Source organism: Daphnia pulicaria, chromosome 5, assembly GCF_021234035.1.
Source record: "Daphnia pulicaria isolate SC F1-1A chromosome 5, SC_F0-13Bv2, whole genome shotgun sequence".
Lineage (NCBI taxonomy): Eukaryota > Metazoa > Arthropoda > Branchiopoda > Diplostraca > Daphniidae > Daphnia > Daphnia pulicaria.
The window spans coordinates 4,257,562-4,281,960 of NC_060917.1; the positions used below are offsets into that span (position 1 = coordinate 4,257,562).

Genomic DNA, 24,399 nt, shown 5'->3' on the forward strand with positions numbered 1-24,399 from the left:
ATGAACCCATAAGCGCATTCTTAAATGTTTTTCGACTCTTTTATTTATTTATTTTTTTTTAAATGATGCGAGTCTCAAAGACTCTCAATGACACAAAATGTGACATGGATGCCATATAAAATTTGTTTATTTAACCTATTTCATCATGATCTTTGCATGTTGCTAAAATGCCAAATAATCCTTAAATGATTTCTTCTCGGATTAATTGACACCACGTTTACAAGTCATACGCCAAGTTGATGCTCAGAGTCTTTTCAACTTGAGAAACGTCAGCTTCCTTCCTCGATGCGTAGTCAATCACCTATAAAGTACAGGATGTTTTTAGAAACTGTTGTAAAAAACATTTTTGAAAATGTCGAATATTACTTGATCTTTGGAGATTTTCCCAACGCCAAAGTAATGAGACTCCGGATGGGCAAAGTAAAGACCGGATACCGAAGCAGCGGGTTCCATGGCTAAACTGTCAGTCAATCGGATTCCAGTTCTCGGTTCCGCTTGTAGGAGACGCCACATTGTCAACTTTTCAGTGTGATCTGGTTGGCTGGGATATCCCGGAGCTGGACGAATTCCCTGTGTAAATCAACATTCGATTATCATCCCAGTGATTTAATAGATGTTATCTTATTAAGGCATTACCTTGTACTTGATGCCGTGTAATTCAGAGGGTGCAAGCCTTTCTTCTGAGCAGTAACCCCACAGCTCGGTACGCACGATTTCATGCAATCCTTCAGCAAAAGCTTCGGCTAAACGATCAGCCAAGGCTTTCGCCATGATAATATTGTAGTCGTCGTTTTCCTTTTCAAATTTAGCGCAAAGTTCTTCACATCTAAATAAAACACACTCCGTGAAATTGCGTTTCAAAAAAATCGAGTGACATTTTACGACCACTCACCCGAATCCTGCCGTGACGGCGAACATTCCAATGTAATCTCCAACTCCAGACGTAAGAGGAGCTATGAAATCCGAGAGACACAAATGAGGTTCTTCTTTACTCTCCTTCTCTGCCTGCTGTCGCAGTGCACAGAATCGAGCGAGAGGCTCATCTCGAGGCCAATCGTCATCTTCATAAACCATAATATCATCACCGCAGCTGTTGGCTGGGTAGAACGCCAATACCTAGAATAGAATGGGAGAGAGAGCTGTCAACGCGCTGCTCGTAAATCGGATAAAATATTAACTAGCTTTCAGCCTACTCCTTTAGCATGGAGAAGTTTTTCATCGATGATTTGTTTCAACAACTTTTGAGCATCATCAAACACTTTTTTGGCTTCAGCCCCTATGAAAGAATAATTGAATTGCTATTTTGATCTTATCTGCATGAAAACTTAATCATCCAAATAAGTTACCAACTGTTTCATCGTTGAAAATTTTCGGGTATCCTCGATTGGGGTATTTCCCTCTCAGCTGCCAAACATCAAAGAACGGTTTCCAGTCTATGTAAGGGATAAGGCTTTCCAGGTCGTAATCCGAAAAAACTTTGACTCCCAGGAAACTCGGACGAACTAAAGTTAATATCACATTAAATATTGTTCAAGAGCACGGAATACATTTAATGAATTTTGGAATAATCACCTGGCGTGAATTGGTTATTGAAATCCAGTTTTAAACGTCGCGCTCTGGCCAGCTCCAAACTGACATATTTGCGATCACGTAGGGTTTCGTAGTGTAACTGGCGGACGTCTTCGTAATCTTCTCGGATTTCTTCCATGTATTCTTGTATAGTGTTTTTGTCTAACAAAGCCGAGCTCTACGAAATGGCCAGGTAGTTTTCCTTTGAGTGAAATTTGTCAAGCATTTTTATTTCATGTTATTTTACGTACCACAACCACACTACGTGACGCATCGAGCACGTGAATGACTGGATGCTCGTACGCCGGAGCGATTTTCACGGCAGTATGAGCTTTAGAAGTTGTGGCTCCTCCAATTAGCAAAGGCACTTTCAGTTTGATGCGTTGCATTTCTTTGGCTACGTGAATCATCTCATCCAAGGATGGAGTAATCAGTCCAGAAAGCCCGACGATATCTGAGGAAAATGAATGGAAATGTTATGAATGGCTTACAATGTCGAGTGACGTAACAGTTTTTAATACTCACCGGCTTTTTCTTGAATTGCTCGTTCCAATATTTTATCACAGGGAACCATGACCCCCATATCGATAACTCGGAAGTTATTGCAGCCTAAAACGACAGCGACGATATTTTTACCGATATCGTGGACGTCGCCTTTAACCGTGGCGAGAACGACCGTACCAGCGAAACGATCCTACAAAAAAACATTCCATATTTCATCAGGACCGTCTGTTTTTACTTCATAATAACCGACATATTACGTTTTCTGACGCAACTTCACCCGATATGGCCTGGGCAGCTTCACGCTCTTTTTCCATAAAAGGTACCAAATGGCCCACGGCTTTTTTCATCACTCGAGCTGATTTGATTACCTAACATATAAATCGACATTATCAGTATTGTTTGGGGTGAATGATGCACATTTTGAAATTATTACTTGAGGTAAAAACATTTTCCCAGCACCAAACAGGTCTCCAACGACTGACATTCCTTTCATTAGCGGTCCTTCAATAATGTTCAACGGACGTGGATATTTTTTTGTATCTAATCGCGCTTCCTCTGTGTCTTCGACAATGTATTTATCAATACCCTAACACCAAAATTATATTGAATGGACTTTTTGCAAAATAAATATAGAAAAATGTATACTCTTTTTACCTTCACAAGGGCATTTTCAATACGCTCTTCGACTGGTTTAGACCTAGAGTCATCAACTTCCACAGTTTTTTCACCTTTAACAGCAGTTTGAGCAAATTCCAGGAGTTTTTCAGTCCCCTATTTTGTACAAGGAAAGAAATAATAAGTGAAGATTACGTACAACAAATTATTTAATCCATACGTGAGCATCCTTGTTCCATAAAATGGCCTCACAGAGCTGCAGTAGTTTAGGATCAATATTGTCGTAAACGGCAAGATTACCGGCATTTACTATTCCCATATCTAGTCCGGCTTTAATAGCATGGTACAAGAAAACGGAATGCATGGCTTCACGGATTTGCTCCATTCCGCGGAAGGAAAAGGATATGTTTGATACACCGCCACTCACTCGGCAGCCGGGGCACACTTTCTGTAAACGATTGGTTAACATTTATTAAGATGCGCATTTGATTTAGCCAAATCGGATCTTACTTTAATTCTTCTGCAAGCTTCAATAAAATCAATTCCGTAAGTGTTGTGCTCTTCAATTCCTGTGGCTATTGTTAAAATGTTGGGATCGAAAATAATATCGTTAGGGTTGAATCCAACCTTATCAACAAGCAACTTGTAGGATCGAACACAAATCTCAACTTTGCGATCCGTGTCTGCTGCCTGCCGAATAACAAGAATTAATCCCGACAAGTCTTTCGCAATTTTTACTGTACATCGCTACTTACTTGGCCAAGCTCATCGAACGCCATAACGACAACTGCAGCACCAAATTTTCTTACAATTGTGGCTTTATGGATGAAATCTTCTTCGCCCTCTTTTAATGAAATGGAATTGACGATACATTTTCCCTGATTACATTTCAATCCGGCCTCAATCACTTTGAAGTTGGACGAATCGATACACAAAGGAACCTACAGTTTCACAAGATAATTAGATTGTATTTCACCAAAGAAATCGGAATTGTATTTTTACCTTGGATATGTCAGGCTCTGAGGAAATCAAATTCAGAAATCGAGTCATCGCTGCTACGCCATCCAACATACCTTCATCCATGTTCTTCGAAATTCAAATTCGATTTTTTAGTATATTTAAACATGAATCGCAAACGAAATTTTGCACTTACAATATCAAGAACTTGAGCACCATTTTCTACCTGCTCCTTGGCGATTTGTAAAGCCTCCTATAGTTTAAAGAAAGTAAAATATCACATCTGATCGAATGAAATGCAATTTAAAATCTTACGTCGTATTTTCCATCCTTGATGAGTCGCAAAAACTTGCGAGAGCCAGCAACATTACAACGTTCACCAATATTAACGAAATTTGTATCTTTTCCGATACGGAAAGGTTCTAACCCAGATAATAGCATGTGACCTTCATAAGGATTGGGACTTGGCTTTCGGGGTGGATATTTTTCCACAATTTTTTTAATAGCTCTGTCAAATCACAGTTTACCATATTATAGATTTGATGTGCAAAATGTGTTATGAATGAAATTACTTGATATGATCAGGTGTAGTTCCACAGCAACCACCAATAATGTTGACAAGGCCGTCGCTGGCAAAATCCCGCAAACTTTCCGCCATTAAGTCGGGAGTTTCGTCGTATCCACCGAAAGTGTTTGGCAGACCTAGTTATAGTATAATATAACAAATGGTTCTTTCTAAACCGGTTAGACAGTAATGAGTTACCAGCGTTAGGATAACAAATGACGTATGCTGACGTGGAACGTCCAATCGTTTCAATGAAGGGTCTCATCTCTCGGGCTCCAAGTGCACAATTTAGACCTATACTGTGTTTCGTCAATCATATTTTTAATTGACAAGCAAACAATTATTCTTGTCAGTTCATTACCATAATGGATTCGAATGTGACACGCTGATAACAAAGGCCTCTCCAGTTTGTCCTGACAGAGTTCTCCCGCTTTTGTCAACGATCGTTCCAGAGACCTAATTAATAATGAATAAACCATTAAAAAACAATAGAAAAAACTATGTAATTTATTGTTTTCACCATAACAGGAATGCGACTGTATTCCTTTTCAAAAAGATTCTCAATGGCAAAGAGCGCCGCTTTGGAATTAGCCGTGTCAAAAATGGTTTCAACTAGAAGAATATCAGCACCACCGTCCAATAGAGCCCTGGCCTGAGTTGTATATGCGTCCACCAGTTCATCAAAAGCTATAACAACCAAGGTCATGTTACATAAGTTTGGTTGCATAAAAGAAGGGGTTCAATGCACGATTGCTTACATGGCGACATCCATACGACTCCAAATGAAAACAACAACCCAAAAATTGATTTTACTCACTGATATTTCGGAAGTCCGGACGTTCGACTGATGGCGAGATGGATAAGGTACGATTCGTTGGACCAAGCGCTCCGGCTACCCAACATTGCTTGCCCGTCTTTTTCTCGTGATCGGCCACTGCACGAGCTGCCAACTTGGCAGATTCGAAATTTAATCGATATGCCCACTCTTCCAATCCGTAGTCAGCCTGTGCGATCCACGTACCGCTGAAGGTGTTGGTTTCAATAATATCGGACCCAGCTTCCAAATATGCCTGAAAGAAAGTATAATCAAAATTAGCGAAAAATATCTTTAAATTTATCAAATCATGTCGTGTACTGTATGGATGTCGTAGATGATTTCCGGCCGAGAAATACTGAGCAAATCATTGTTTCCTTTAAGATTCTTTTCATGTCCAGCTAACTCTTCGTTCCGAAAATCTTCTTCTTCCAGACGATGCTTTTGTATCATGGTACCCATAGCGCCATCGATAATCAGAATCCGTCGACCGAGTTCTTCTTCCAGCCGAGCGCTTTTTTCCGCTGTAAATGCAAATTAGTTATTTTTGGAAACCTTGATTAATTTACATGAATTCATCTTTCGCGCATAGCAACACAAATTTGGGATCTTTGACCTTCGCGATCGGTAGACCTTTTTATTAGTTAGGCAGTCAACATGCGGCAGATTCTACATCTCACTAGTTGAGGGGAAACAAACAGAATTGTCTACAGACTCATTCGAGGTCGATGAGGTAACGTAAACAGCCCCGAGCTAAATTTACAGACGGATGTTACGTTTCAAACAATCCAGCTTTGGAAACACTTGCAAGCCAAAATGTTAAGAAAATAATTGGACGGTTTACTTACACGACCAAGCCTTGTTGTGATTCACTGAGATGGTCATTTTCCCGGGCAGATGTTTTCACGATCAAGAGACAATTCTTTGGTACTGTCATGTAGCCAGGCCGACGTTGAAATGAGACCGAGTCTGTTTACTGTCAAGTCCTTTATGTTTTCATTGAATTCACGTGGAAGGCGCATGTGCACCACCTATGAATGACATTTTAAAACACTTGATTCATCCAACAGGTGGCAGTCTTAATTCTCTTTTCTTTTACCACCACCAGTTTTGGAATTTGAGATTTGCCTTCCCTTCGGCGAAAACCATTATTACAATCCAGAAAATTTCTACATGTCCAGTTGGTTATGTAAACACCCTAGAGGGAGGCGAGTTAAGAGCTCACAGTCTCATGCACCCTTGAGCAGCTGGATGGTCGTGAATGCCCTTGTTGGGAGTTTGCCTCGTTAGACGAACGCTGCTGCCGAGAGATGAACATGAGGCGGTTGAATAGTCACGTGACACTTGTAGTACTGGCGGGATATCTTGCAGTTTCTCTCAGTAGAGAAAATAGAGAGCAACCGGTTCTTCTTGATTGTGTCGTCTCGGTTTCTACACATGGACATCTTTTTTGGCGTCTCCAGACCAACCTATCTAGGCAAAGTGTGTGTGTGTGTGTGTGCAAACAGCTCAAGGAAGAAGGGAGAGTAGTGCCCAACGGGGCACACTAGCGTTCATTACATACAACTGAAAGAGTTCATTCTCTTACAGTGTGCTACGTCATCGACAACGATACAAACATTGCTCTCCCTGCAGATGAAACTCACGCTCACTCGGATCGTGGAGGTGAACGGCAGAGGTGAGTACCAAAAGTCTTTCATTCTAGAGAAAATTTGGTGTGATTGGTTTGTCCATTTAATAGAAAGTTATTTGATTATTATTTGTATGTCACCCATTCATAATGTTGTAGAAACTTGTTGTTCACCATTTTCGTGTGTCCCCGTGTTTTTGGTTTTATCTCGTTGCCAGGAGAATGCACACAGCCGTCAGATAAGAGCGTTAGGCAGGATGAAAGGAGATGTGATAACGTGATCCTGTTTAGAATGTCTATTTGATCTCTGTGTGTGTAACGTGGGCGGTTTTGAACGCAAGTCAAAACACTAGTGGAGAAATGTGACCGCATTTGAACCTTTGCAAATGGCCACGAGGCCATTGAAGATGGCTAGAGGCTTAATATTTCGTTAACGGTACGTAAATTAGCCCATCGTACATGCATAATTATTTGTAAAACGCTTTGCGGTTTTCAAATTTTAATTTTTTTTTCGTTTCAATTCTCTTGTTCACTTCCTTATGGATTCTGAAAGAAAAACGGGTATAATCGCCAACCAACTCCAATTTCGTTTAGAGCCAAAAGGTCGGTGGGGAATTTCGTTCGAGCGTAACGCAATACAGTCCGGTTGATTAAAACACGTAGCTTGTTTTTTTCTCTCCCGATGTGTTGGTCAACTAGACCGTATCTGGTCGTCAGATGTGTCTTGTTGATACAAAGTTTTATTAGCTCAATATAGTGTCCTGGCAGCATTAGACTAACGCGCATATTGTCATACACTAGTGAATTAAAAACGTCGTTCTCTCCTAAATTGGTGAATATTCTTTTTTTTTTGTGTCGACTGTAATTTTCCGTGATTTCGTAAACCTAAAATAACCCCCCGAGGATTTCTCAAAAGATAGAATCACCAAAACCGGTTGATAATAAAAGGTAAGAAAAAACCGGTCGGGAGCAAAAGTCGATTTAACCCAAGGACTTCTTTTATTATTTTCAATTCTTACATGTTTTGAAAGGAAACTTCTCCCTAAAATGGATGTGGAATTTGGACTGTTTGGTATTCTATAGCTAATAACAAGGATATACATTTTCTATTGTGTCATAGGATCTTATCAAGAGGTGCTGCTGCCAAGTGTCACGGGCGTTCAAGTTCTAACTAGCGAGAGACTGGAGCCTTACAATTGCATTTCTAATGAGTTTGAAGAAATTGTCGAAAAAGCCAAAGACCTCGGAAGATTGCGCCGTTTCATCGTTTGAAGACAAAATGACACCTATGCGACGTTTCGCTCTATGGATTGTGACTATTCAGGTATAATTTAACAAGTCATTTTATTGGAAAAATTATTTTGGATTCACGGGGGTTTCTGCAACTTGCTTAAGGCTGCTTTCAGGGCGGGGCTATGTAACGGAAGACAATTTGAATTTTGTGCGTAACCTTGTTTCCCCTAAAAGACTGCCATCTCTCGGAAACCGGCATCACTTGGTAGTGTAATTTAAAACAAAAATCATAAAAAAATACCAAAATTACAAATTGTGTGTGTAATTAGAATTTCCCAGAGCTATTAACTGTCTTTGTTAAACTTGCAAATTGGATCGCACCAATTAAGAGTTTCTGGTCGTTGGCGATTTGTCCTGGCGTAATTCTGTCTTGTACCGTTTATCGATTTAATTGCAAGAAAGTTGCAGACTATTTATTTTTGTGGTCCAAAAGTTCATCCAGTAGATGTATAAAACAAACGAAAAACGCGAATGTGTACCCAAAAGTCGATTGCGTCTTTCCTAATGTGCGTGCCATCTTGCGACTAAAAACCCAGCGCAGTCTAAAAGAAAAGTCATAGAATACGTGACCACGACCGCCAGAAGGTAGTAGAACCTTCCGTGATGGCAGCGGGGGGGGGGTTCGTGACGGATCGGTCGTTATATTTATATATTTATGTACATACATACCCCGTGACCCACGTTTAGTTCAGAGGAGCGTAGATAAGCCAATATGGAGTACGTGACATTGTTCTCATAGGCACACGAAACCCATCGCGGGGTGATCAATATACATCATGGTGCGCTGTCGTTTCGAATCAAAAGTTGCTAGGCAGAGTTGGTGTGTATAAATATAAACTTGGACGAGAAAACCGGACGCAAAAATATGCCAAGCAAAGAACTTGGAGAACGTGAATGAAATGACTTTCCGTCCCATATATACATTTATATTTATTTCAACCATAGAGTTTAGTAGTAGACGTACTATTTGTACTACATACCACATTCTTTTTCCTTCTCCCGAGCCGTTGATTTTGTTGTTATTGGAAAAAAAGGGGCACTGATGGGTTGTCAGCCTCAAGTGTGGAGGAGAGAAAACAAACAAAATGGAGAGTCTATTTGTATTATTTTTAGTCTAATTGCTTTCACAAGCTGTAAGACGTCAAGCGCATTATCGGCCTATTAGTCGCCCGATGATTACTCGACTGGAAAACGCTCCTTTGAAACGATCGATAAATAATCATCTTTTTTATTATTATTATATGATTCATTTTTCAGATAGTGATGATAATTGGCATTATGAGCGTCTACACTTTCCAGCCCGGATGGTCGTCAACTTTGACAGCCTTTTACGCCACAGGGGAAGCGGAAGAATCCTATAATGAGGTCGTCACATATCCGATCATTTTACCTTCTCTTCCAGAAAGCTACACGCTGGTTGATGACGACCGACCGTATTTTACGTTCCTACCCAACGACTTGAGCTGTTTTACGACCGGGACGGATTTGATGAAAAGCAGCAGCTCTCCCCCGGGTTCCAGTTGCACCTGTTTGGCGGATTATTACGGACGTGATTGTGGCATACCGGGCCCAGTCTGGCACGCTTGTCAGACTTTAAACAATTGTTCCGATTTGAAAGTACGGAAGACGCCACGTCGTCTCATCCACGGACTAAACATCAACCACGAACTCGAATTCTTTCAAGTTCGACTCGAAGAAGTGGGTGATGTGTTGGATGTTGTTATCGTTGGCGAATCTAATCTCACGGCTGGAGGGGATGCGAGCCCATTGTACCTACTGCCGGAACTTCGCAAGGGATTCATGAGCGGCTTCCAGCACAAAATTATCCACATCTTCATCGATCACTTCCCACCTGAGGGACTGACAGACGGGTGGTTTGCAGACACATTTATACGTGACTACATGGGCCAGGAAGGCCTTAAACGCATCAAAGGTTCGTTTCCTGTCAGTTTTTATTCCAGCCTATTCGATATCTATTCTAAAAAAATTTTTAACTTTGACGGACGGATATTTTTTCTTGTTGGGGCGGTTTCAGGTATTCGAGATGACGATCTATTTTTGTTGCTGGATGCCGACGAGATTCCCGATAGGAACGTCTTGCTCTTTTTGAAGCTTTACGATGGTTATCCGGAACCGATTGCCTTGACTTTGCGTTGGTCCATCTACGGTTTCTTTTGGAAACGATCCGTCAGTGATTCGCCGCACGTTGAAGACGTCACTCGTATCGTGGCCATTTCTACAATGCGGATGATTCGTCAAGTCTACGACGGCAAGGTAATGAGCATCCGCCGTAATTACCTCACGACCGAACCACTGCTAAGCCGAGTGGAGACTTACAAGAAGAGCGGCCATTCTGTCAAGGAGTGGAACATTGGCGAGGTTGGCGCTTACGCCGGATTCCATTGTTCCTGGTGCTACAGTCCGGAAGGAATCAAGCTCAAATTAATGTCGGCCCAAAAGGACGATAAACCGCGATGGGGCGACTTTCCTGATAAATTAGATCTCGGATACATTTCTGGATTGATCCAAAATGGACGCTGGTTCGACAATTCACAACCATTCTTCCTAGTCAAGCCGGAACAGGATCCCCTCTATGCGCCTGCTTACATTCTAAAGCACAAAAATAGATTTCATTACTTGTTGGATCCACCATCTTCCAACAAGACGACCAGTTCAACTTGACTTGTATGTAAATGACTTTTTGGGGAAATTTCTGATGATGATAAGTGGCAAAACGCCCATAAAATTTAAATTAATCCACTTGTTCGTGTAAAAGGAAGAAAAATATGTATATTCGATTGGGGCCATTAGTCGGCTCCCTTTTGGCGTTTTGTCTGATATTTTTGTTTCCTTGATATATATATATATATTTCTCCAGTATACAGGATGAATATACACACACGCGTTTCTTTTTTGGGGGCTGCTGGTTCCAGCTGTGTCTCATTCTGTTCACAACACACCGACGACGAGAGACTCCTCCTCTATTATAGTAGAACTCGCCTTTTGTTGTCCTTGAATTGTTGCCAGAAGACGGGAATTATCTCCAGCATTTCCTTTATGCATTACTTCATCATGGCGCTTCTTTATTTATTTTCTCGTGAAGAAAGAGAAAAAGGCGAAATCCGTGAAAAATGAGTTTCATTCTGCGCGCAAAGATTCAGTTGGATTCCGTAAATCATTTTCAAAAATCCAATCAGCTCCTCCTATAGGCGTCCCGTTTTCTTTGTATTCACAAACGAGGCCCAATATGCACGAACATTGTTAGCATAATAACCAAATGACAGACTACGGAAACAAAAGTTGGAAAATGTTTTCAACTTTAAGTTTTCGTGGAGCAGTGAGGAGAAAAACAAATTTGACGGGTCAAGGCTACCTGTAGATTGATCTGAGATGTAGAGAGCCGATATACAAACACAAGATGTTAAGTCCTTGGAACAGGTAGAAGACTATTGTCAACAAGAAAAAACCAGTTGCCATCTCCAACGGACGGGATAAAATAAAAAGGGAAAGCCTCCTTTTTCAAAATGTCACGACACCCGTGAAAATCGAAAGCGCCTCTACCGGGCATCCTCCCCTCCGGCTTCTTTTTAGATTTATTTACACGCACACAACAACTTTAACGAACGTGAATTTCGTTCCTCAGATAACCGGGTACACGTTCACGAAAAGAGACAAATTAAAATCATTCGCTCGCGGAGCCGATTTATATAAAAGGCCTCGACGACCTGCCAGAGCCGCCATTTTCTTCTAATTCTGTTTGCGTTCGGTACAACTTTGGGATTCTTAAAGCATCTCGAGAGATATAGTCAGCAGTCCATTCTTTTCTTCTCACTGTTGTTGTATCCACGTAATATGTTTCGGGAGCGGCAGCAGCACTTTGGGATGCTTGGCATACGAAACAAGGGGAAACCTGCCCCAAAAACTGATTAGCATTCTACCGCCCACTTTTGCAGTCGGAATTCTTTTTTGTATTCAACCAAGGAAAGTATTTTTTGTTCGTTTTATTCCCGTAAAATATTAACATACCGGCAAACGAAACAACAAAAATACGGGAATTTCCGAGTTGTTGTTTTTTCTTCTGCTACTCTGGCGGCCATTTTCGTAAACATCGGTTTTTCTTTTACGTTCTAAAAAAAAATATAAAATTCCCAACCACATTGGGAAGAGAGAAAAAAGATGTCGGCCATTTCCCATCGTTGGGGGAAAAAAGAAAAGACAATAAAAAAAAAAGAAATACATTTTAACTGAAAATTTTAAAAAGAAGAAAAGCACTGCTGGCCCATTATCCAAGCCAGACATTTTGCCTGGAGGTTTTCTATTTTATAGACGTATTTCCCACAACACACACCCGCCTTCCTTGTATACTTCTATCAGCCCTCAAGTTCAAGGCCAACAACACTAGCGCCACCACCGCTGGAATTACAATGCAGATACACACCACTTACTGTAGGCAACAGTATGTATTTATAATCCCAAGCGAAAAAACAGCTTGATCATCCCTTTTATACATGTTGGCATTTTATTTCTAGCCATTTTCGTCTATTCACTCGAAAATCCAACCAGTTAACCAGTCGAGCGAAAAAATGTGTCACTTTTTAACTTGTCTATTTCGCTTGTTAATGATAGCGAGACTCTCCGTGTATGGACCATCTTGGAAGAGGCTTGCATGTAATATACTGTACACATTTCCCTCCCATCGTGTGCCGCCATGTTTGTTGCCAAGTGCAACCAGAAAGGGAGAGTGAATAAATATAAAAAGAAAAAGGAAAAGTGATGATGAAGAAGAAGAAGAAGAAGACGCCGAAGGCAGAAATGGGGATAAAACAAAAACAAGTTTTCTGTTGGTGGAGATTTGGAATCTTCTTGTTGTATGAAAAACGCGCAAAGTTGCTGGAAGAATTTCCCAAAAAAGAAAAAAAAGAACTGTTTTCCCTTTCATCGTTATTTAGGAAAACAACAACTGCGGGAGTATTATAAGAAAAAATAATAGCTAAAAAAAAACATTGGCATGGAACACGGATGTGGTTTTACACGAATTTTAACACGAACGTCGGGGAATGGAGGAAAAGGCGGAATAAAAATAGAGAATAATAACAAACGAAATAGATGAAAAAAACTAAGCCTCGGGCAGCGAAACCGAAATTTTCGACACACGAACAAGAACATCTTGCGCGAATTTTGTAAGGAAAAAGAAGAACCCAAAAACTACTACAAGTTTAACCGGTTTTTCTTTTCCTACCAATGTTATTCATAGTGAATAAAATTAAATTTAACAGATGATTCAACTGACAAAAGACGACAGCAAAATGTATAAATTCTATTTCAAAATAAAATCAGAAAAAAGAACTTTCTGACATGAAGAGAAGATGTAAATATCTCCCGTCTGGGAGCGCATGCGCCGCACGGTGGCAGCACCGACACTAAAAGGGAGGAAGGGGGAGCTTGAGGCCCCCGGCTTCCACAGGGGTTCGAGAGTGTGTTCGAGAGCGACAGTGGCCCCCCAAGCTCAGGCCAGACTTGGTCACACGAAAACAAAAGAGAAGGTTTAAGTGCTCGTTTTTCGTTGAATTTGAAGCGAAATTCAATCGAAAACTTGAGTGAAATTCCACAAATTCAACCCAGACATTGTTGTCATTCGACCATTTCACTTTAGAAATCAGCAGCGACTTTGTATAGTGACTTATTTTTCTCTCTCAGTGTTGTTGCAGCAGCAGCACGGCGCCACAAAACATTGTACACCAAAATACTAAAAACTCAGTCGATCGTTAAATTGAATATTCATCAAACAACACAAAATACTTTACGTGAAATTTCGCCAACGTTTCAGTGCTCTTTACTGCGTGGCAACTAATAACCTAAACACCGACTTATAGAAATTCACTTTATACCCCAGGGCTGTCAAATGAATTTTTAGTCGTCATTATTCAATTTGACATAACAACCTGTTGCCAACTTAAAAAAACAATCACAATTGAAAAGAGGGAAAAAAAGGAGTTGAATGAGTGAAGTGTTTGTGTGTGTTGTGTTCTTTGGACTCGGCAACTGATTAGATTAAACTCAAACATCCTTTTTGATTTAATTATTTAAATAAAAACCATCGGGAGATACGAGCTTCCGACGAGAAATGGAAAGCTGGGGAGAAGCTTTGGTAAGTTATACCCAGCAATTGTGTTACCTTTTCAACTTTTATGACGAGGTCTGTAAAAAGAACCCCAAGTTGACCCTTTACTTATTCATGTGGGTGAAGAAAATAGTTGGTGGGGTAACACTAAATCCTCTTTGTCAGTGAGCCTTTTTCCCCACAAAGATGGCCGCTAAGATTTATTTTTTTAAACCCCCCAGAACAGCATTCTGACCTTTTAGTAGAGAAATGGCAATCGATTACGTTCGTGAACTTGAACCTGATAAATTTTCTGCGAGGAGTAATCGTAAAAGGAGTCACGTGTCAATGGTCGATAGGCACAGTATTGATTTAGTCGGGAGTCCAATTTGTCTTCTTGAAAATGTTTCTCGAAATGACATTTGTCAGTTTCACATTCTAGTTGTTTTTCTTTGCCAGTTTTTCATTTCACATGTCATTAAATGTGCTAGTGTAATGTTACTACCTTGTCTTGACTGATATCGTGTTTGAAATTGACAAGGGTTTGTTTTGTTTTTTTTTCGTCTTATCTTTTTTTCTCTTTTGTTGGGAGACGTAAAATGAATCGATGTATAGTAATTCGATACTAAGAAACAAACAAAAGAGAAAAAAATGATTCAATTTGTATCTTTTTTAAAAAAATAACGTAACTCTATAGTCTGATGTTGGTTAAAAGTCATATTCTTTACGAGGTCAACAGGTTTGGGTGGCGAAAAATACTCAGACTAGTACTACTACCAGCCAGGTCCGTCATACCTTTTGATTTCAGTCCCTCAGGCTAAATGCATCTCCTTTCTGGTGTGTGTGTACATATTGTGTGTTGCTGGCAACACAATAAGACCGGCCGAGTTTCTAGAGGAAAATAAAAAGTTGGTTGTGTGTATCTTCGTTTCGCCCGGAGCAGTTGCGGTGAGGAAGTATATCTTTAAATCAAGGTTACGGGAGTCTGTTCCGCTCCCTTAATCTCGATAGTGAACGCTCTGCTAAACATTTTTATGAAAAATCGAGTAGTAGAGTAATATAGTATAGCCCCATCTGTCATAATGGGAGGGGGGATATTTATAGAAGCTTCTTTCTCCCGAATCAAAAGTAATGCAATGAATAGGTGTGTGGTGATCTTTTTATTTGAACCCAAGAAATCGATAAATAATCCAATTTCCCCAGAAGAAGCCAAAAGAAAGTCTTGGTGGTTGCCATTCGTCCATATTTGATCGTCTGAATAAGTCGAATAGTCCCGACAAGAATCGTCTTGAGAGGTTTATTCCTAGACCAGCAGAGATGGGAAGCGCGCGAAAGGATCTTTTTAGCCGATCCATCTTAAACGCAACTATGGAACATACTTGTGTATGGGTCGTCGTCTCGATATGATGGAACGGGAATTCGCCATAGGGCAACCTACTGCCAAATAGACTGGGTTTCGTATTATTTGCTTGTCAGCCCCACCGTGATATTAAAGCGTGTTGACGTGATTTTTTGTCTAGTGCCAACTTCCACAAAGCGACCCCACTACATGGGATTTTCGTAAGATCCTGCGGTCCGTTGTTTATCGAAAGATGCGAAAAACAATTTCTCCAGCCATATTCTGATGGCGTGTAGTATAGTTACATCCGTATGTATTATTTATACGCGGTTTGGTCGTCCAAAAGAGATCGCACATTCTCATCAGTAGCCAAGACGTACAACTTGCCAAGCTTAAAGAAAAAAAACTTTTTCTCGTCTCGTGATAGCGTGTTTTGTTTTTTTCTTTAGCTTGTTGTTGTTGTTTTTCTATGTGTGCCAAGATCGGACCCGGTGAACTAGAGGCCTGCTGATCACGTTTGCCCGTCTTTTTTTTCGTGCAGCGCTTGCTCGTGATCAAAGATGGGGTTTTAAAATTGGAGTATTATATTTTGTCAAATTCTCTGTGTGTCGGAAATATCTCTAGGCATCCGCATTTCTGTGACTGCACGCAGACGGAACGGAGAGTTATCCGGTAGCGAAGACAGATGAAGTCTGACGTTTGGGATGGCCTCCTCTTTTTTTTAAAAACTTTCTCTACTTTTTTTTTTTGAGAGAGAGAGAAAACCGCCTAGTCATGCCACGTGCTGAAAATATTACAAGATTCGAAATAGCTTTTTCTTCTTCTTTAAATGTAAACGAATTATTTCACGGAGAAACGGCCCATTCCTTGTTCAGCTGTCGATCATAATGATGGATGAGATGGGGGGATTTATGCTGATGCAATCGCTATCGTTTTAGTAGTCGTTGGACGACGATCCACCCAAACCGTAGATTCTTTGAAATACTTTTTTCTCTCTACATCAGCATTCCACTAACAAGGTCTAAACGGGGGGAAAATGCTGACAGCGTCACTACCGTCGCTCATTCAACGTTTTTCTCTGCGGGATGATGCAACGACGACACTGTATGTCGATCCCGCACACACACAATTCGACACCTGATTTTCTTTTCTCTCATATTCCTTTCGCTTCGTTTGTAGGTCGCTAGGTCGTCGGGTACGAGAAACGTTAGAGATACCGAGGATAAGGAGCTTCTCGAGTGTGGGTGGGAGATTGGGTGGGGTTGAAAGTGGGAGGAATGACTCTTCTGTATTCAAGGGCGGCGTTTATTGATCGTCTCCGACGACGACGAGAGAAAATCGTTGGCCCCTCACTACTACTTGTGCCATGGTATTCGTAGAAAAGCCATTTGCCGACTGGTGTCGACATGGGAGTAGCCCCAACAACACGCCATCCACATCGACTGAGAGTCTGTGAGCTTCGATTGGGTTTCTCTCTGTGTGTGGTTCATCCTCATCGTTAGGTTAGGAGGGGGACGTTTCTTATTCTGAGCTGAATCGGTGTTTCTCGTGTGTGTGTGTGTGTGGTAATGTACAACTAATCACATTATGACTGATGGTTCTTGTTTAGGCCATGATGACAACGACGGAGCCACTTTTGCTCCGGTCCGAAGTCAAGAAAGAGGAATCAGATCTCCATCATCACCACCACCACCACATGTGCGGAATGGAGGACTGCTCGCCGGCCGATAGCTCACTCTACTCACCCACGACTACTGGACTCCAGCTGGAGGTAATTTATATCCATTGTGTTCCTTGTCCTATTCGTCTTTTCACGTTCTCTACTCCGGAATCGATCGTCGGCTAGAGATTTCGGCCAACTTTGTGTGAGTGTGTGTGTCCTTAATCCAATGTTGAGTAACTTGTCCTAGTGTGAGCAGTATGGTAGTTGTAGAGAAACGATACCGTGTAGAATCCCGGCTTTTACTTTCTTCTTCTGATGCTTTTAGAAAAAGGGAGAGCCTCAGTTTATTTTTAATCCGACAGCTGAGATAGTTAGTATTCTGCTTCTTCTTTTCTCGAAACGGAATTTTTACATTTCAGAGAATGTAGCGGGTTTTTCCCGTCCGTAAAACAAAATACGTCTTTTTTTTTCGGAAGGCCACTGAAAATAGCTGGATCAACAAAATTCATTAAGTTGAGAGATAAAATAACAACAGAAGCCTTCAAGTCGAGCTAAGGAAAAAAATAATACCCTAGTGTGAGTTGGCCTCATTTAAATCGGGAGGTGTTTCTCTCTCGCCTTGTTCGTATCGTTGGCTAGCGTGACCTAGCGAACAACAGGCTTATCATCGATGTGTATAGGGATTCATCTAGCCCCCCCTTTTTTTATTATGTGTGTAAAGTGAGAAAGAAAAAAGTAAATGCGCTGAATCTAAGACTTAAATGTCATTTGTATTGCGACAAACGACGCAGTTGGAACTGAGCCAAGAAGATGAGGCAGCCATTGGAGGATTGGGAATCGCATCGGCCTTGACTGCCAATCGTAGCGGATCCTATCAGTCGACAACGTCCCCATCGATCGCCCGCTCCCTATCCACTAGCCCTGACGAGCTGCTGGACAGTCCACCACCTCCTCCTCCGTCCGATCACCGCCGCTCCTCCATTACTACTACCGGCACCAAGCAGCAACAACATTTCATCTGCTCTTCAACAACCAATCGAGGAGCTACGCTGGCTGCCAGCAATTCGACGACCGCAAGGTCCATCATCCGCATCCAGGTTTGACTCTCTCGGGGTCGATTTTGTGTCTTAAGAAAAAGAAAACAAGGAAAGAATGACATGCCGACTGCGTTCCTTTTTCGGGGCGGATGGAAGGGAGGGAGGTCGGTGGATCCCGACGATATGGCGGGGGAGTCTGCTGCCGGATCGATGATGCTAGACTTGCTGGATTACTTGCTATTCCCCTTTCATTGTCGTTGCTCGGCATTTCTTTTTTTTTGCATCTGATGTTGTCTCTTGCAGTTCACATAACAAATTCGTGATTGGGATCATGCCAAGACACGTGGATGTCTACTCACGAAAGATCAAGACGGATCAAGTCTTGAAACATTAACATTTTAAATGAAGCTGGAAATAGGGGATCGATAGCCATACACACAACACATGCGGTCGTATTATAATGCCCGACGCTAAGAATATCTCCCCTGATTTGTTGTTTAATTAAAATTGCATAGTTGTTGTTGGTTTGTCAACAGGCTTTTCCTTGTAATATATACAAGTGCGAGTCGGTAGCAGTAGTGGCCATACTTGGAATCAGAAAAAGGGACTGCATGTCTTTGTGTGTTGTTGTTGGTCTCCAGACGATCGATCCGGAAACACATACGCCATCTTGGTAGTTTAATAGTAGTATGGTGGTAGAGGCAACCCCCCCTTGGAGCCCGAGGAGTTGCAGCGTGAATAATGGGCGTAAGAATGAGTTCCACGAACGATAGAAACAATGATTTTTTTCCTATCGAGTCACTTCAGGGTGGGCCAGCTCATAAATGACCATTGTTGAAAGAAAAATAAGAGGGGGGTTTGTCTCAACTTGATTTTTTGGCAACCGGTTGAAATTTATTCAAGTGCTTGTTTTCTTAAGGATAAGGAAAGTGGGAGGAGGCAAGCAAAGAAATTAATTGTGTTTGTATTTTTCAGGAGCCAAGTTTAGCAGCCGAAGAGACTGACATTTCCACCGACATATCGCCGTTGTCGACCGGACTGTGCCGTTCGATCTCCCGCTCCTATTCGAGTCCCGAGCCAGACGACGGGGCCGATTTGGATGGCAAACAGCAACAGTACGTCCACTGTTCTTCCACGACGGCGCCGGCTGCTGATGAATTTCCCAATCGCCACCGAACGGCTCAGGTATGTGTAGTAGTTGTAGTCTTTTTTTATTTTTATTTGTTTTCTTTTTCGGCTCATTTTAAGAACGTGAATCTAAAGTTGGATGCACCCACCCCGCTCTCGATCCCCATCTAACCTTTCACTTGGTGAAAAATGGTGTTTTGAGCCGTTTTCATGGCAGGACGCGCGCGTGTGTGTCTTGCTATTTTTAGATGGGCCATGTAATGTGCTACGATGTAGTTTATTGACTATCTTATGGATGTGAATTCCTTTCTTTAACTCAAGTTGATGTCTTCATTTTCGTCACGTTAACCAATGACCTTTCACACTTCATGTGCTTGTTAGCGGGAAAGGGGGAGGATGTGCTGCTGCCCGGGGTGGGTGTATATAGGGAATCTTTGGACCGGTGACAATCGCTAATTGGCTTTGTATATCGTTCGGTTGTGGCGACCGTGTCCGCCCCGAAAACGCTCAGGTTGTGCAATCGTAGTTTATGTTGTTATACATCCAAAGATATCCAGAGTTACGGGTGTGTATGCTCTTTGCTTTTATTATGTTTTCCTTACATACACACACACACGTAAAAAGGGGACTGGCAGAGAAGGAAAAAGTAAAATAAATAAAAATAGTTGGATGAGACCCAGATCTGGGCAGCTGAGGTGGTGGCCATAACACTTTTGGGTGTTTTGTCGATCACTTGTGTGCGCGACCTATTGTTTATTTTTAAGCATCGTCTTACCCTATTTTCTTCTGTTCTAATGGGCTGCCGTGTTGTCTAAATAACACATATATTTGATTTCACACGCAGAGTGATAATTTCAAAGACGAAGACGCTCCCAAACGGCTGTGCCTCGTCTGCGGCGATGTTGCTTCGGGTTTCCATTACGGCGTTGCCTCGTGCGAGGCCTGTAAAGCCTTTTTCAAACGAACCATCCAAGGTAAAGTTGACTACTAGCATTCCCAACCATCTTCTCCACCCAAACCCAACCCAACCATCTTTGATTACCTAAAAGACTTCGTTAAGGAGCTTCTGATTACTTGGTGCCAGTCTTCTCACACACAGAGAGAGAGATGCATTACGTTATCACTGTGTAGTACTAGCTCTCGTCTTCATTAGCTTTATTATACCAGTGGATCATGCCAACGAATTACAACAACGTATATACGTGATGACGAGAGTTTCCGTTATCATCGCGTTGTATTTTTGTTGCCGATCGGTTTCCATTTTCCCTTTTGTCGGATATTGAGTGGAGGGTGTGATGGAAAGTTCGGGTGCCTTATTGGGCGTTATATAATTTCCTTTGCAGGAAACATCGAATACACGTGCCCGGCCTCCAACGATTGCGAGATCAATAAGCGCCGGCGGAAGGCTTGCCAGGCCTGCCGCTTCCAGAAATGCATCCGAATGGGCATGCTGAAAGAAGGCGTCAGGCTGGATCGCGTCCGCGGAGGAAGGCAAAAGTACCGGCGCGTGACGCCGTATACAACCACGCCAGCCTCGGCCAACAACAACGCCGGAGCCCAGGCCGGATCGACCGATTCCAACAACGTCAATCCTCAACCCGTCAAAAAAGTCTCGCTGGAAGGTATGCAAACACACGACTCCAGCCGTACGATCAATGTCTTCCGTCGAACTTTGGAATCCAATATCACCCAACTTTATTTTATTTTATTTTGATTTCTTTTGTTGTTGCAGATAATAAAATCTTGAACACGCTGGGACAGTGTGAACCCGAAATGTTGACGACGGTCGACATTTTGTGGCCGGAAGGCGATGCCTCGAGTATGGATCCATCGTTGCGGATCCTTTGCACATTGAGCGAACTCTACGATCGGGAATTGGTGGCCGCCATTGGTTGGGCTAAACAGATTCCAGGTGAAATATTGAATTTTTCCCCATCCACAATGCTTCAACGGATTTGGGAGTTGTCTAGGGAATATAACGTGTGTGTCCAGAGAATGGATGCAGCCTTCCGAATCCAATTCCGCTTTTGTGACATGACTTCCTTTTGTAATGGGAAAATGTCTCCCCTTTCCTTTTTTCTTATTCTTTCCCTTGACGTGACAGGGTTTCTGGAAATGCCCCTCAACGACCAGATGAGGCTGCTGCAGACGAGCTGGCCGGAGGTACTGACCCTGTCGCTAGCCTTCCGCTCCATCCCGTTGAACAGTACCAATCCGAAATTGCAATGGTCGGCTGACTTTGGCATGAACGAGAAGGAAGCACGCGAATGCGGCATGGAAGAACTCTTCTTCCAGGTTGGTGGCTCAATCAGATCAAATCTCTTTTTGTGTGCACGCACCACATATATACGTGATATCCCGAGAAAAAGAAAAATATTAAAAATAAAATATCGTTTTTTTTCACGCAGTGCGTGCAAATAGCCCAGCGGCTGGAGCAGTTGTCGGTGACCCGTGAGGAGTACTATCTCCTGAAGGCCCTCGTGCTGGTCAACTGTGACGTCCGAGTCGAGAGCATGGCCCACGTGAAGAAATTGAGAGAAACGGTCCTGGCCGCCCTATCGGATTGCTCGGCAGCTCTAAGGTATAAATACATCCATCGTCAATTATTCGTTGATCCAATCTAATTCCAAAGGGAAATTGCGTGTCGGTTTTTATTTTATTCAATAGACAAGGGAGCGGAGCCAGCCAGCAGATGCAACACTTGCTGCTGTGCATGCCGTGCATCCGGCAAGTCGATAGTTCACTGAGACGGTTCTGGGCTCTGGTCCGTCGTGATTCTCGAGTTCCCATGAACAAACTTTTCTTGGAGATGCTGGAATCGCCCTTGAGATGAACAGCAAATTGTTCTTTTCATTTCTTTATACACATCGGAAGATGAGTCGACCTAAACACAGACATTGGTGGAAGAAGGGATGAAAACACCCAAGACTCTTTTTAACTTTTCTCTCTCGTTCTTTCTCTCTCTCTCTCTACATAATCACGGTGTTGTGTTTTTAAAACAAGAAAAAGAAAAAAAATTATACATAGGATCTATCAAAATATATATACAGACGGTATGTATACAGCGAGAGACTCACACACACAAATTTGTTAACCCCCATGTTGTTGTTGTTTCGGGGAGCAATATATTCGTGAATGTTGCACGCACAGATGCACTCGCTTCGTGCTGGTCTCTCTCTCTCTCCCACATTTTGTGTGTAAATACCTTTTCGCTGCGAGACGTTCTAAAAAAAAACAACCCTTAACATTCACACCAACACAGTTTACACTTGAAACAAACGAGGACAAACAGAAGAAATAAACTACGAAAAAATTTGAATCAACCCAGCATCTCCGCATCAACAAAATTATTTGAATCGAGAAAAATATAAAATAGCAAACCAATCATCTTGACACTACCCTCTACACACACCCCACCTGATTTTGTTGGCGCTGTACAATAATCGAAAGAAGTATATATATATACCACGGGCTATGCAACAGTGACGGATCTGACTTATGATTTTCCCCCCTTTTTTGTTTCTTTTTCTAATAATTTTCTTAACATTCGTACATAATGGTTGTTTGAAAAAAGACAAAAAAAAAATAAGATCACCTACCCCATTTTTAAAACTTTTCTTTACAATGTTCGTATATATTTATTTTATACAACAATAATGCAGCTCTGTGTGTGTGATGTGTGCGCGTGTGTTTTTTATTTAAATCATTTTTCGTAGTCGAAATCGTCGCGTGTGGTCTTCATTTTCTCTCACCTTCATCTCGTCATAATAGTAATAATAATAATGATGTGAAATATTAAATCAGAAAAGAAAAAACAAGGCGCCGTCCGTCTATCCCCCTTACAATCTGTCATTTTTCTTATTACTTTCTCCAATTTGTGTTTATTCTCCCTACCTGGTTTTGATTTGGATTTAAAAAAAATTGTATGCTGTGTGGATGAATCATTAATTATTTGTTTCACTATTCTTTATTCGTTTTTATTGTGTTACACAGCGAGGGCATCGGGAACGTGAAATTTTTAGTCGATTCGTATACCGAGTACTTAAAAAGAGAGAAAATTTTGATTAACCCGCTGGTATATATTCGGTTGTTATGGAATGGCTCCGGGGAAACTAACAGCCTTGTCTCTCTTAAAGTATATTATATTGAACCGCTAAAAGAAATTGCAAATGGATGGCCGGTGGCGTGTTGTTCCTCGTCCATTGACTTTCAATAAAACTTGCCTCGGAAGTACTGCAATGTACTATAGCTTTTTTAGAAAGGCCAGGGCCCCTGTATGTTACATTCGGGCTGTGAAACAATATGTTATAACCTTTTTCGGATGCATACATCACCGAAAAATGCTCGCAATTTAATGATATTTTTTAAAAACATGAACCATTTAGCCAGAGAAGAATATTATGCTGACATTTCGGATTAGCGACCATAGGGAAAAAAGAAGGGCGTGTTTCTTGGATATACGTCATAGTCGAACGTTTTGTTGTTTTCTTTTTCGGAGGTATAAACGATCCCGCCCCAGGCTTTTCTAGTGGCCAATTTTGTCTCTGCGTGATCAGCAAAGATGGGTCTGTCGATAAATCAATACCGACTTCTTGTATAGAATGTGTACCGAGCTCTTTCTTCCAACAGAGGCCCATCCAACAAAGTTACAGACTGCCGTGAGATGATGCTACGATGCACAAAAGGCGGGACATTTCCTGATCAAAACGGATTGCTCCTTTTGAAATGGCGTGTCTGTATGTTTGCTCGTGGATTTCCGATGCGATGAATGCGCTCGTGCTCTTTGCCAAGTCGATCCAACTATATTGACTCGTTTGACATTGTCTTATACGGAGGCCCAGATAGCAATCACGTTTGTGGCAAACACGTGAGGAATATGCGATGTTTATTATGAATTTAGAATTTTTCCTACCGTGTATTTTTAGTCTTTATTTTTTTTTCCCCTTGACGAATGAACAAGCTCTATTTTGGTCGCTGATGGTTCTTGCTCGGATGTCATCTCACGAGCGCTTTATGACATATCGATGAGGGTGAACAGTTATTCGGTAATTTGAAAAGGTAAAACAATGCCAAGAAACGACACGGTTATTTATAGTAGCTGTAAATTCATTAGTCTTGAATTCCCACATAATGTGTTATTCTTTCGTTCGACTCTTATTGAAGTTTTTTGGCATTTCGGAATTTC

The 24,399-nt window shown here is 41.7% G+C and overlaps 3 protein-coding genes across 6 annotated transcripts; 2 read left to right on the forward strand and 1 right to left on the reverse strand.

The window, feature by feature from the left end:
- Positions 1 to 17: 17 nt before the first annotated feature.
- Positions 18 to 6,027, reverse strand: LOC124340804 (methionine synthase-like). Its single transcript, XM_046793486.1, has 25 exons — positions 5,873 to 6,027; positions 5,346 to 5,548; positions 5,028 to 5,280; positions 4,731 to 4,897; positions 4,572 to 4,666; positions 4,409 to 4,509; positions 4,218 to 4,347; positions 3,961 to 4,153; positions 3,842 to 3,898; positions 3,691 to 3,774; positions 3,444 to 3,629; positions 3,199 to 3,378; positions 2,909 to 3,136; positions 2,728 to 2,844; positions 2,507 to 2,659; positions 2,331 to 2,441; positions 2,095 to 2,263; positions 1,821 to 2,023; positions 1,573 to 1,747; positions 1,347 to 1,502; positions 1,194 to 1,276; positions 893 to 1,116; positions 637 to 826; positions 367 to 570; positions 18 to 301 (listed from the first exon to the last, which is right to left on the reverse strand). The coding sequence occupies exons 1-25, from the start codon at positions 5,907 to 5,909 to the stop codon at positions 218 to 220; spliced, it is 3,783 nt and encodes a 1,260-aa protein (XP_046649442.1). The 5' UTR covers positions 5,910 to 6,027; the 3' UTR covers positions 18 to 217.
- A 218-nt stretch (positions 6,028 to 6,245) lies between these two features.
- Positions 6,246 to 10,866, forward strand: LOC124341071 (beta-1,4-mannosyl-glycoprotein 4-beta-N-acetylglucosaminyltransferase-like). 3 transcript variants are annotated; one of them, XM_046793988.1, is made up of 5 exons: positions 6,246 to 6,702; positions 6,873 to 7,090; positions 7,775 to 7,978; positions 9,205 to 9,880; positions 9,983 to 10,866. In XM_046793988.1, exons 3-5 carry the CDS (start codon positions 7,862 to 7,864, stop codon positions 10,627 to 10,629), a joined length of 1,440 nt encoding a protein of 479 aa, XP_046649944.1. In that variant the 5' UTR covers positions 6,246 to 6,702; positions 6,873 to 7,090; positions 7,775 to 7,861; the 3' UTR covers positions 10,630 to 10,866. The 3 variants fall into 3 exon arrangements, with proteins under 3 accessions (XP_046649944.1, XP_046649942.1, XP_046649943.1); XM_046793986.1 differs by lacking the exon at positions 6,873 to 7,090 and having other exon boundaries at positions 6,247 to 6,702; XM_046793987.1 differs by lacking the exons at positions 6,246 to 6,702; positions 6,873 to 7,090 and adding an exon at positions 7,378 to 7,602.
- Positions 10,867 to 13,394: 2,528 nt separating this feature from the next.
- LOC124340983 (steroid hormone receptor ERR1-like) lies at positions 13,395 to 23,179 on the forward strand. 2 transcript variants are annotated; one of them, XM_046793845.1, is made up of 10 exons: positions 13,395 to 14,095; positions 16,996 to 17,157; positions 17,841 to 18,146; positions 19,062 to 19,271; positions 20,059 to 20,188; positions 20,558 to 20,836; positions 20,947 to 21,126; positions 21,319 to 21,509; positions 21,623 to 21,795; positions 21,882 to 23,179. In XM_046793845.1, exons 1-10 carry the CDS (start codon positions 14,072 to 14,074, stop codon positions 22,045 to 22,047), a joined length of 1,821 nt encoding a protein of 606 aa, XP_046649801.1. In that variant the 5' UTR covers positions 13,395 to 14,071; the 3' UTR covers positions 22,048 to 23,179. The 2 variants fall into 2 exon arrangements, with proteins under 2 accessions (XP_046649801.1, XP_046649802.1); XM_046793846.1 differs by lacking the exon at positions 17,841 to 18,146 and having other exon boundaries at positions 13,396 to 14,095.
- Positions 23,180 to 24,399: the final 1,220 nt, after the last annotated feature.

Excerpts from the sequence above, each read along its gene's own strand:
- LOC124340804 (XM_046793486.1), bottom strand. The coding sequence starts at position 5,909 with ATGACCATCTCAGTGAATCACAACAAGGCTTGGTCGT. Across the intron at positions 2,024-2,094 it reads AGCAATTCAAGAAAAAGCCG|ATATCGTCGGGCTTTCTGGA; the intron begins GTGAGTATTAAA and ends CATTTTCCTCAG. Across the intron at positions 1,117-1,193 it reads AACTTCTCCATGCTAAAGGA|GTATTGGCGTTCTACCCAGC; the intron begins GTAGGCTGAAAG and ends ATTCTATTCTAG.
- LOC124341071 (XM_046793988.1), top strand. The coding sequence starts at position 7,862 with ATGAGTTTGAAGAAATTGTCGAAAAAGCCAAAGACCTCGGAAGATTGC. Across the intron at positions 7,979-9,204 it reads TATGGATTGTGACTATTCAG|ATAGTGATGATAATTGGCAT; the intron begins GTATAATTTAAC and ends TTCATTTTTCAG. Across the intron at positions 9,881-9,982 it reads AGGCCTTAAACGCATCAAAG|GTATTCGAGATGACGATCTA; the intron begins GTTCGTTTCCTG and ends GGGCGGTTTCAG.
- LOC124340983 (XM_046793845.1), top strand. The coding sequence starts at position 14,072 with ATGGAAAGCTGGGGAGAAGCTTTG. Across the intron at positions 18,147-19,061 it reads GGTCCATCATCCGCATCCAG|GAGCCAAGTTTAGCAGCCGA; the intron begins GTTTGACTCTCT and ends TGTATTTTTCAG. Across the intron at positions 21,510-21,622 it reads TGGAAGAACTCTTCTTCCAG|TGCGTGCAAATAGCCCAGCG; the intron begins GTTGGTGGCTCA and ends TTTTTCACGCAG.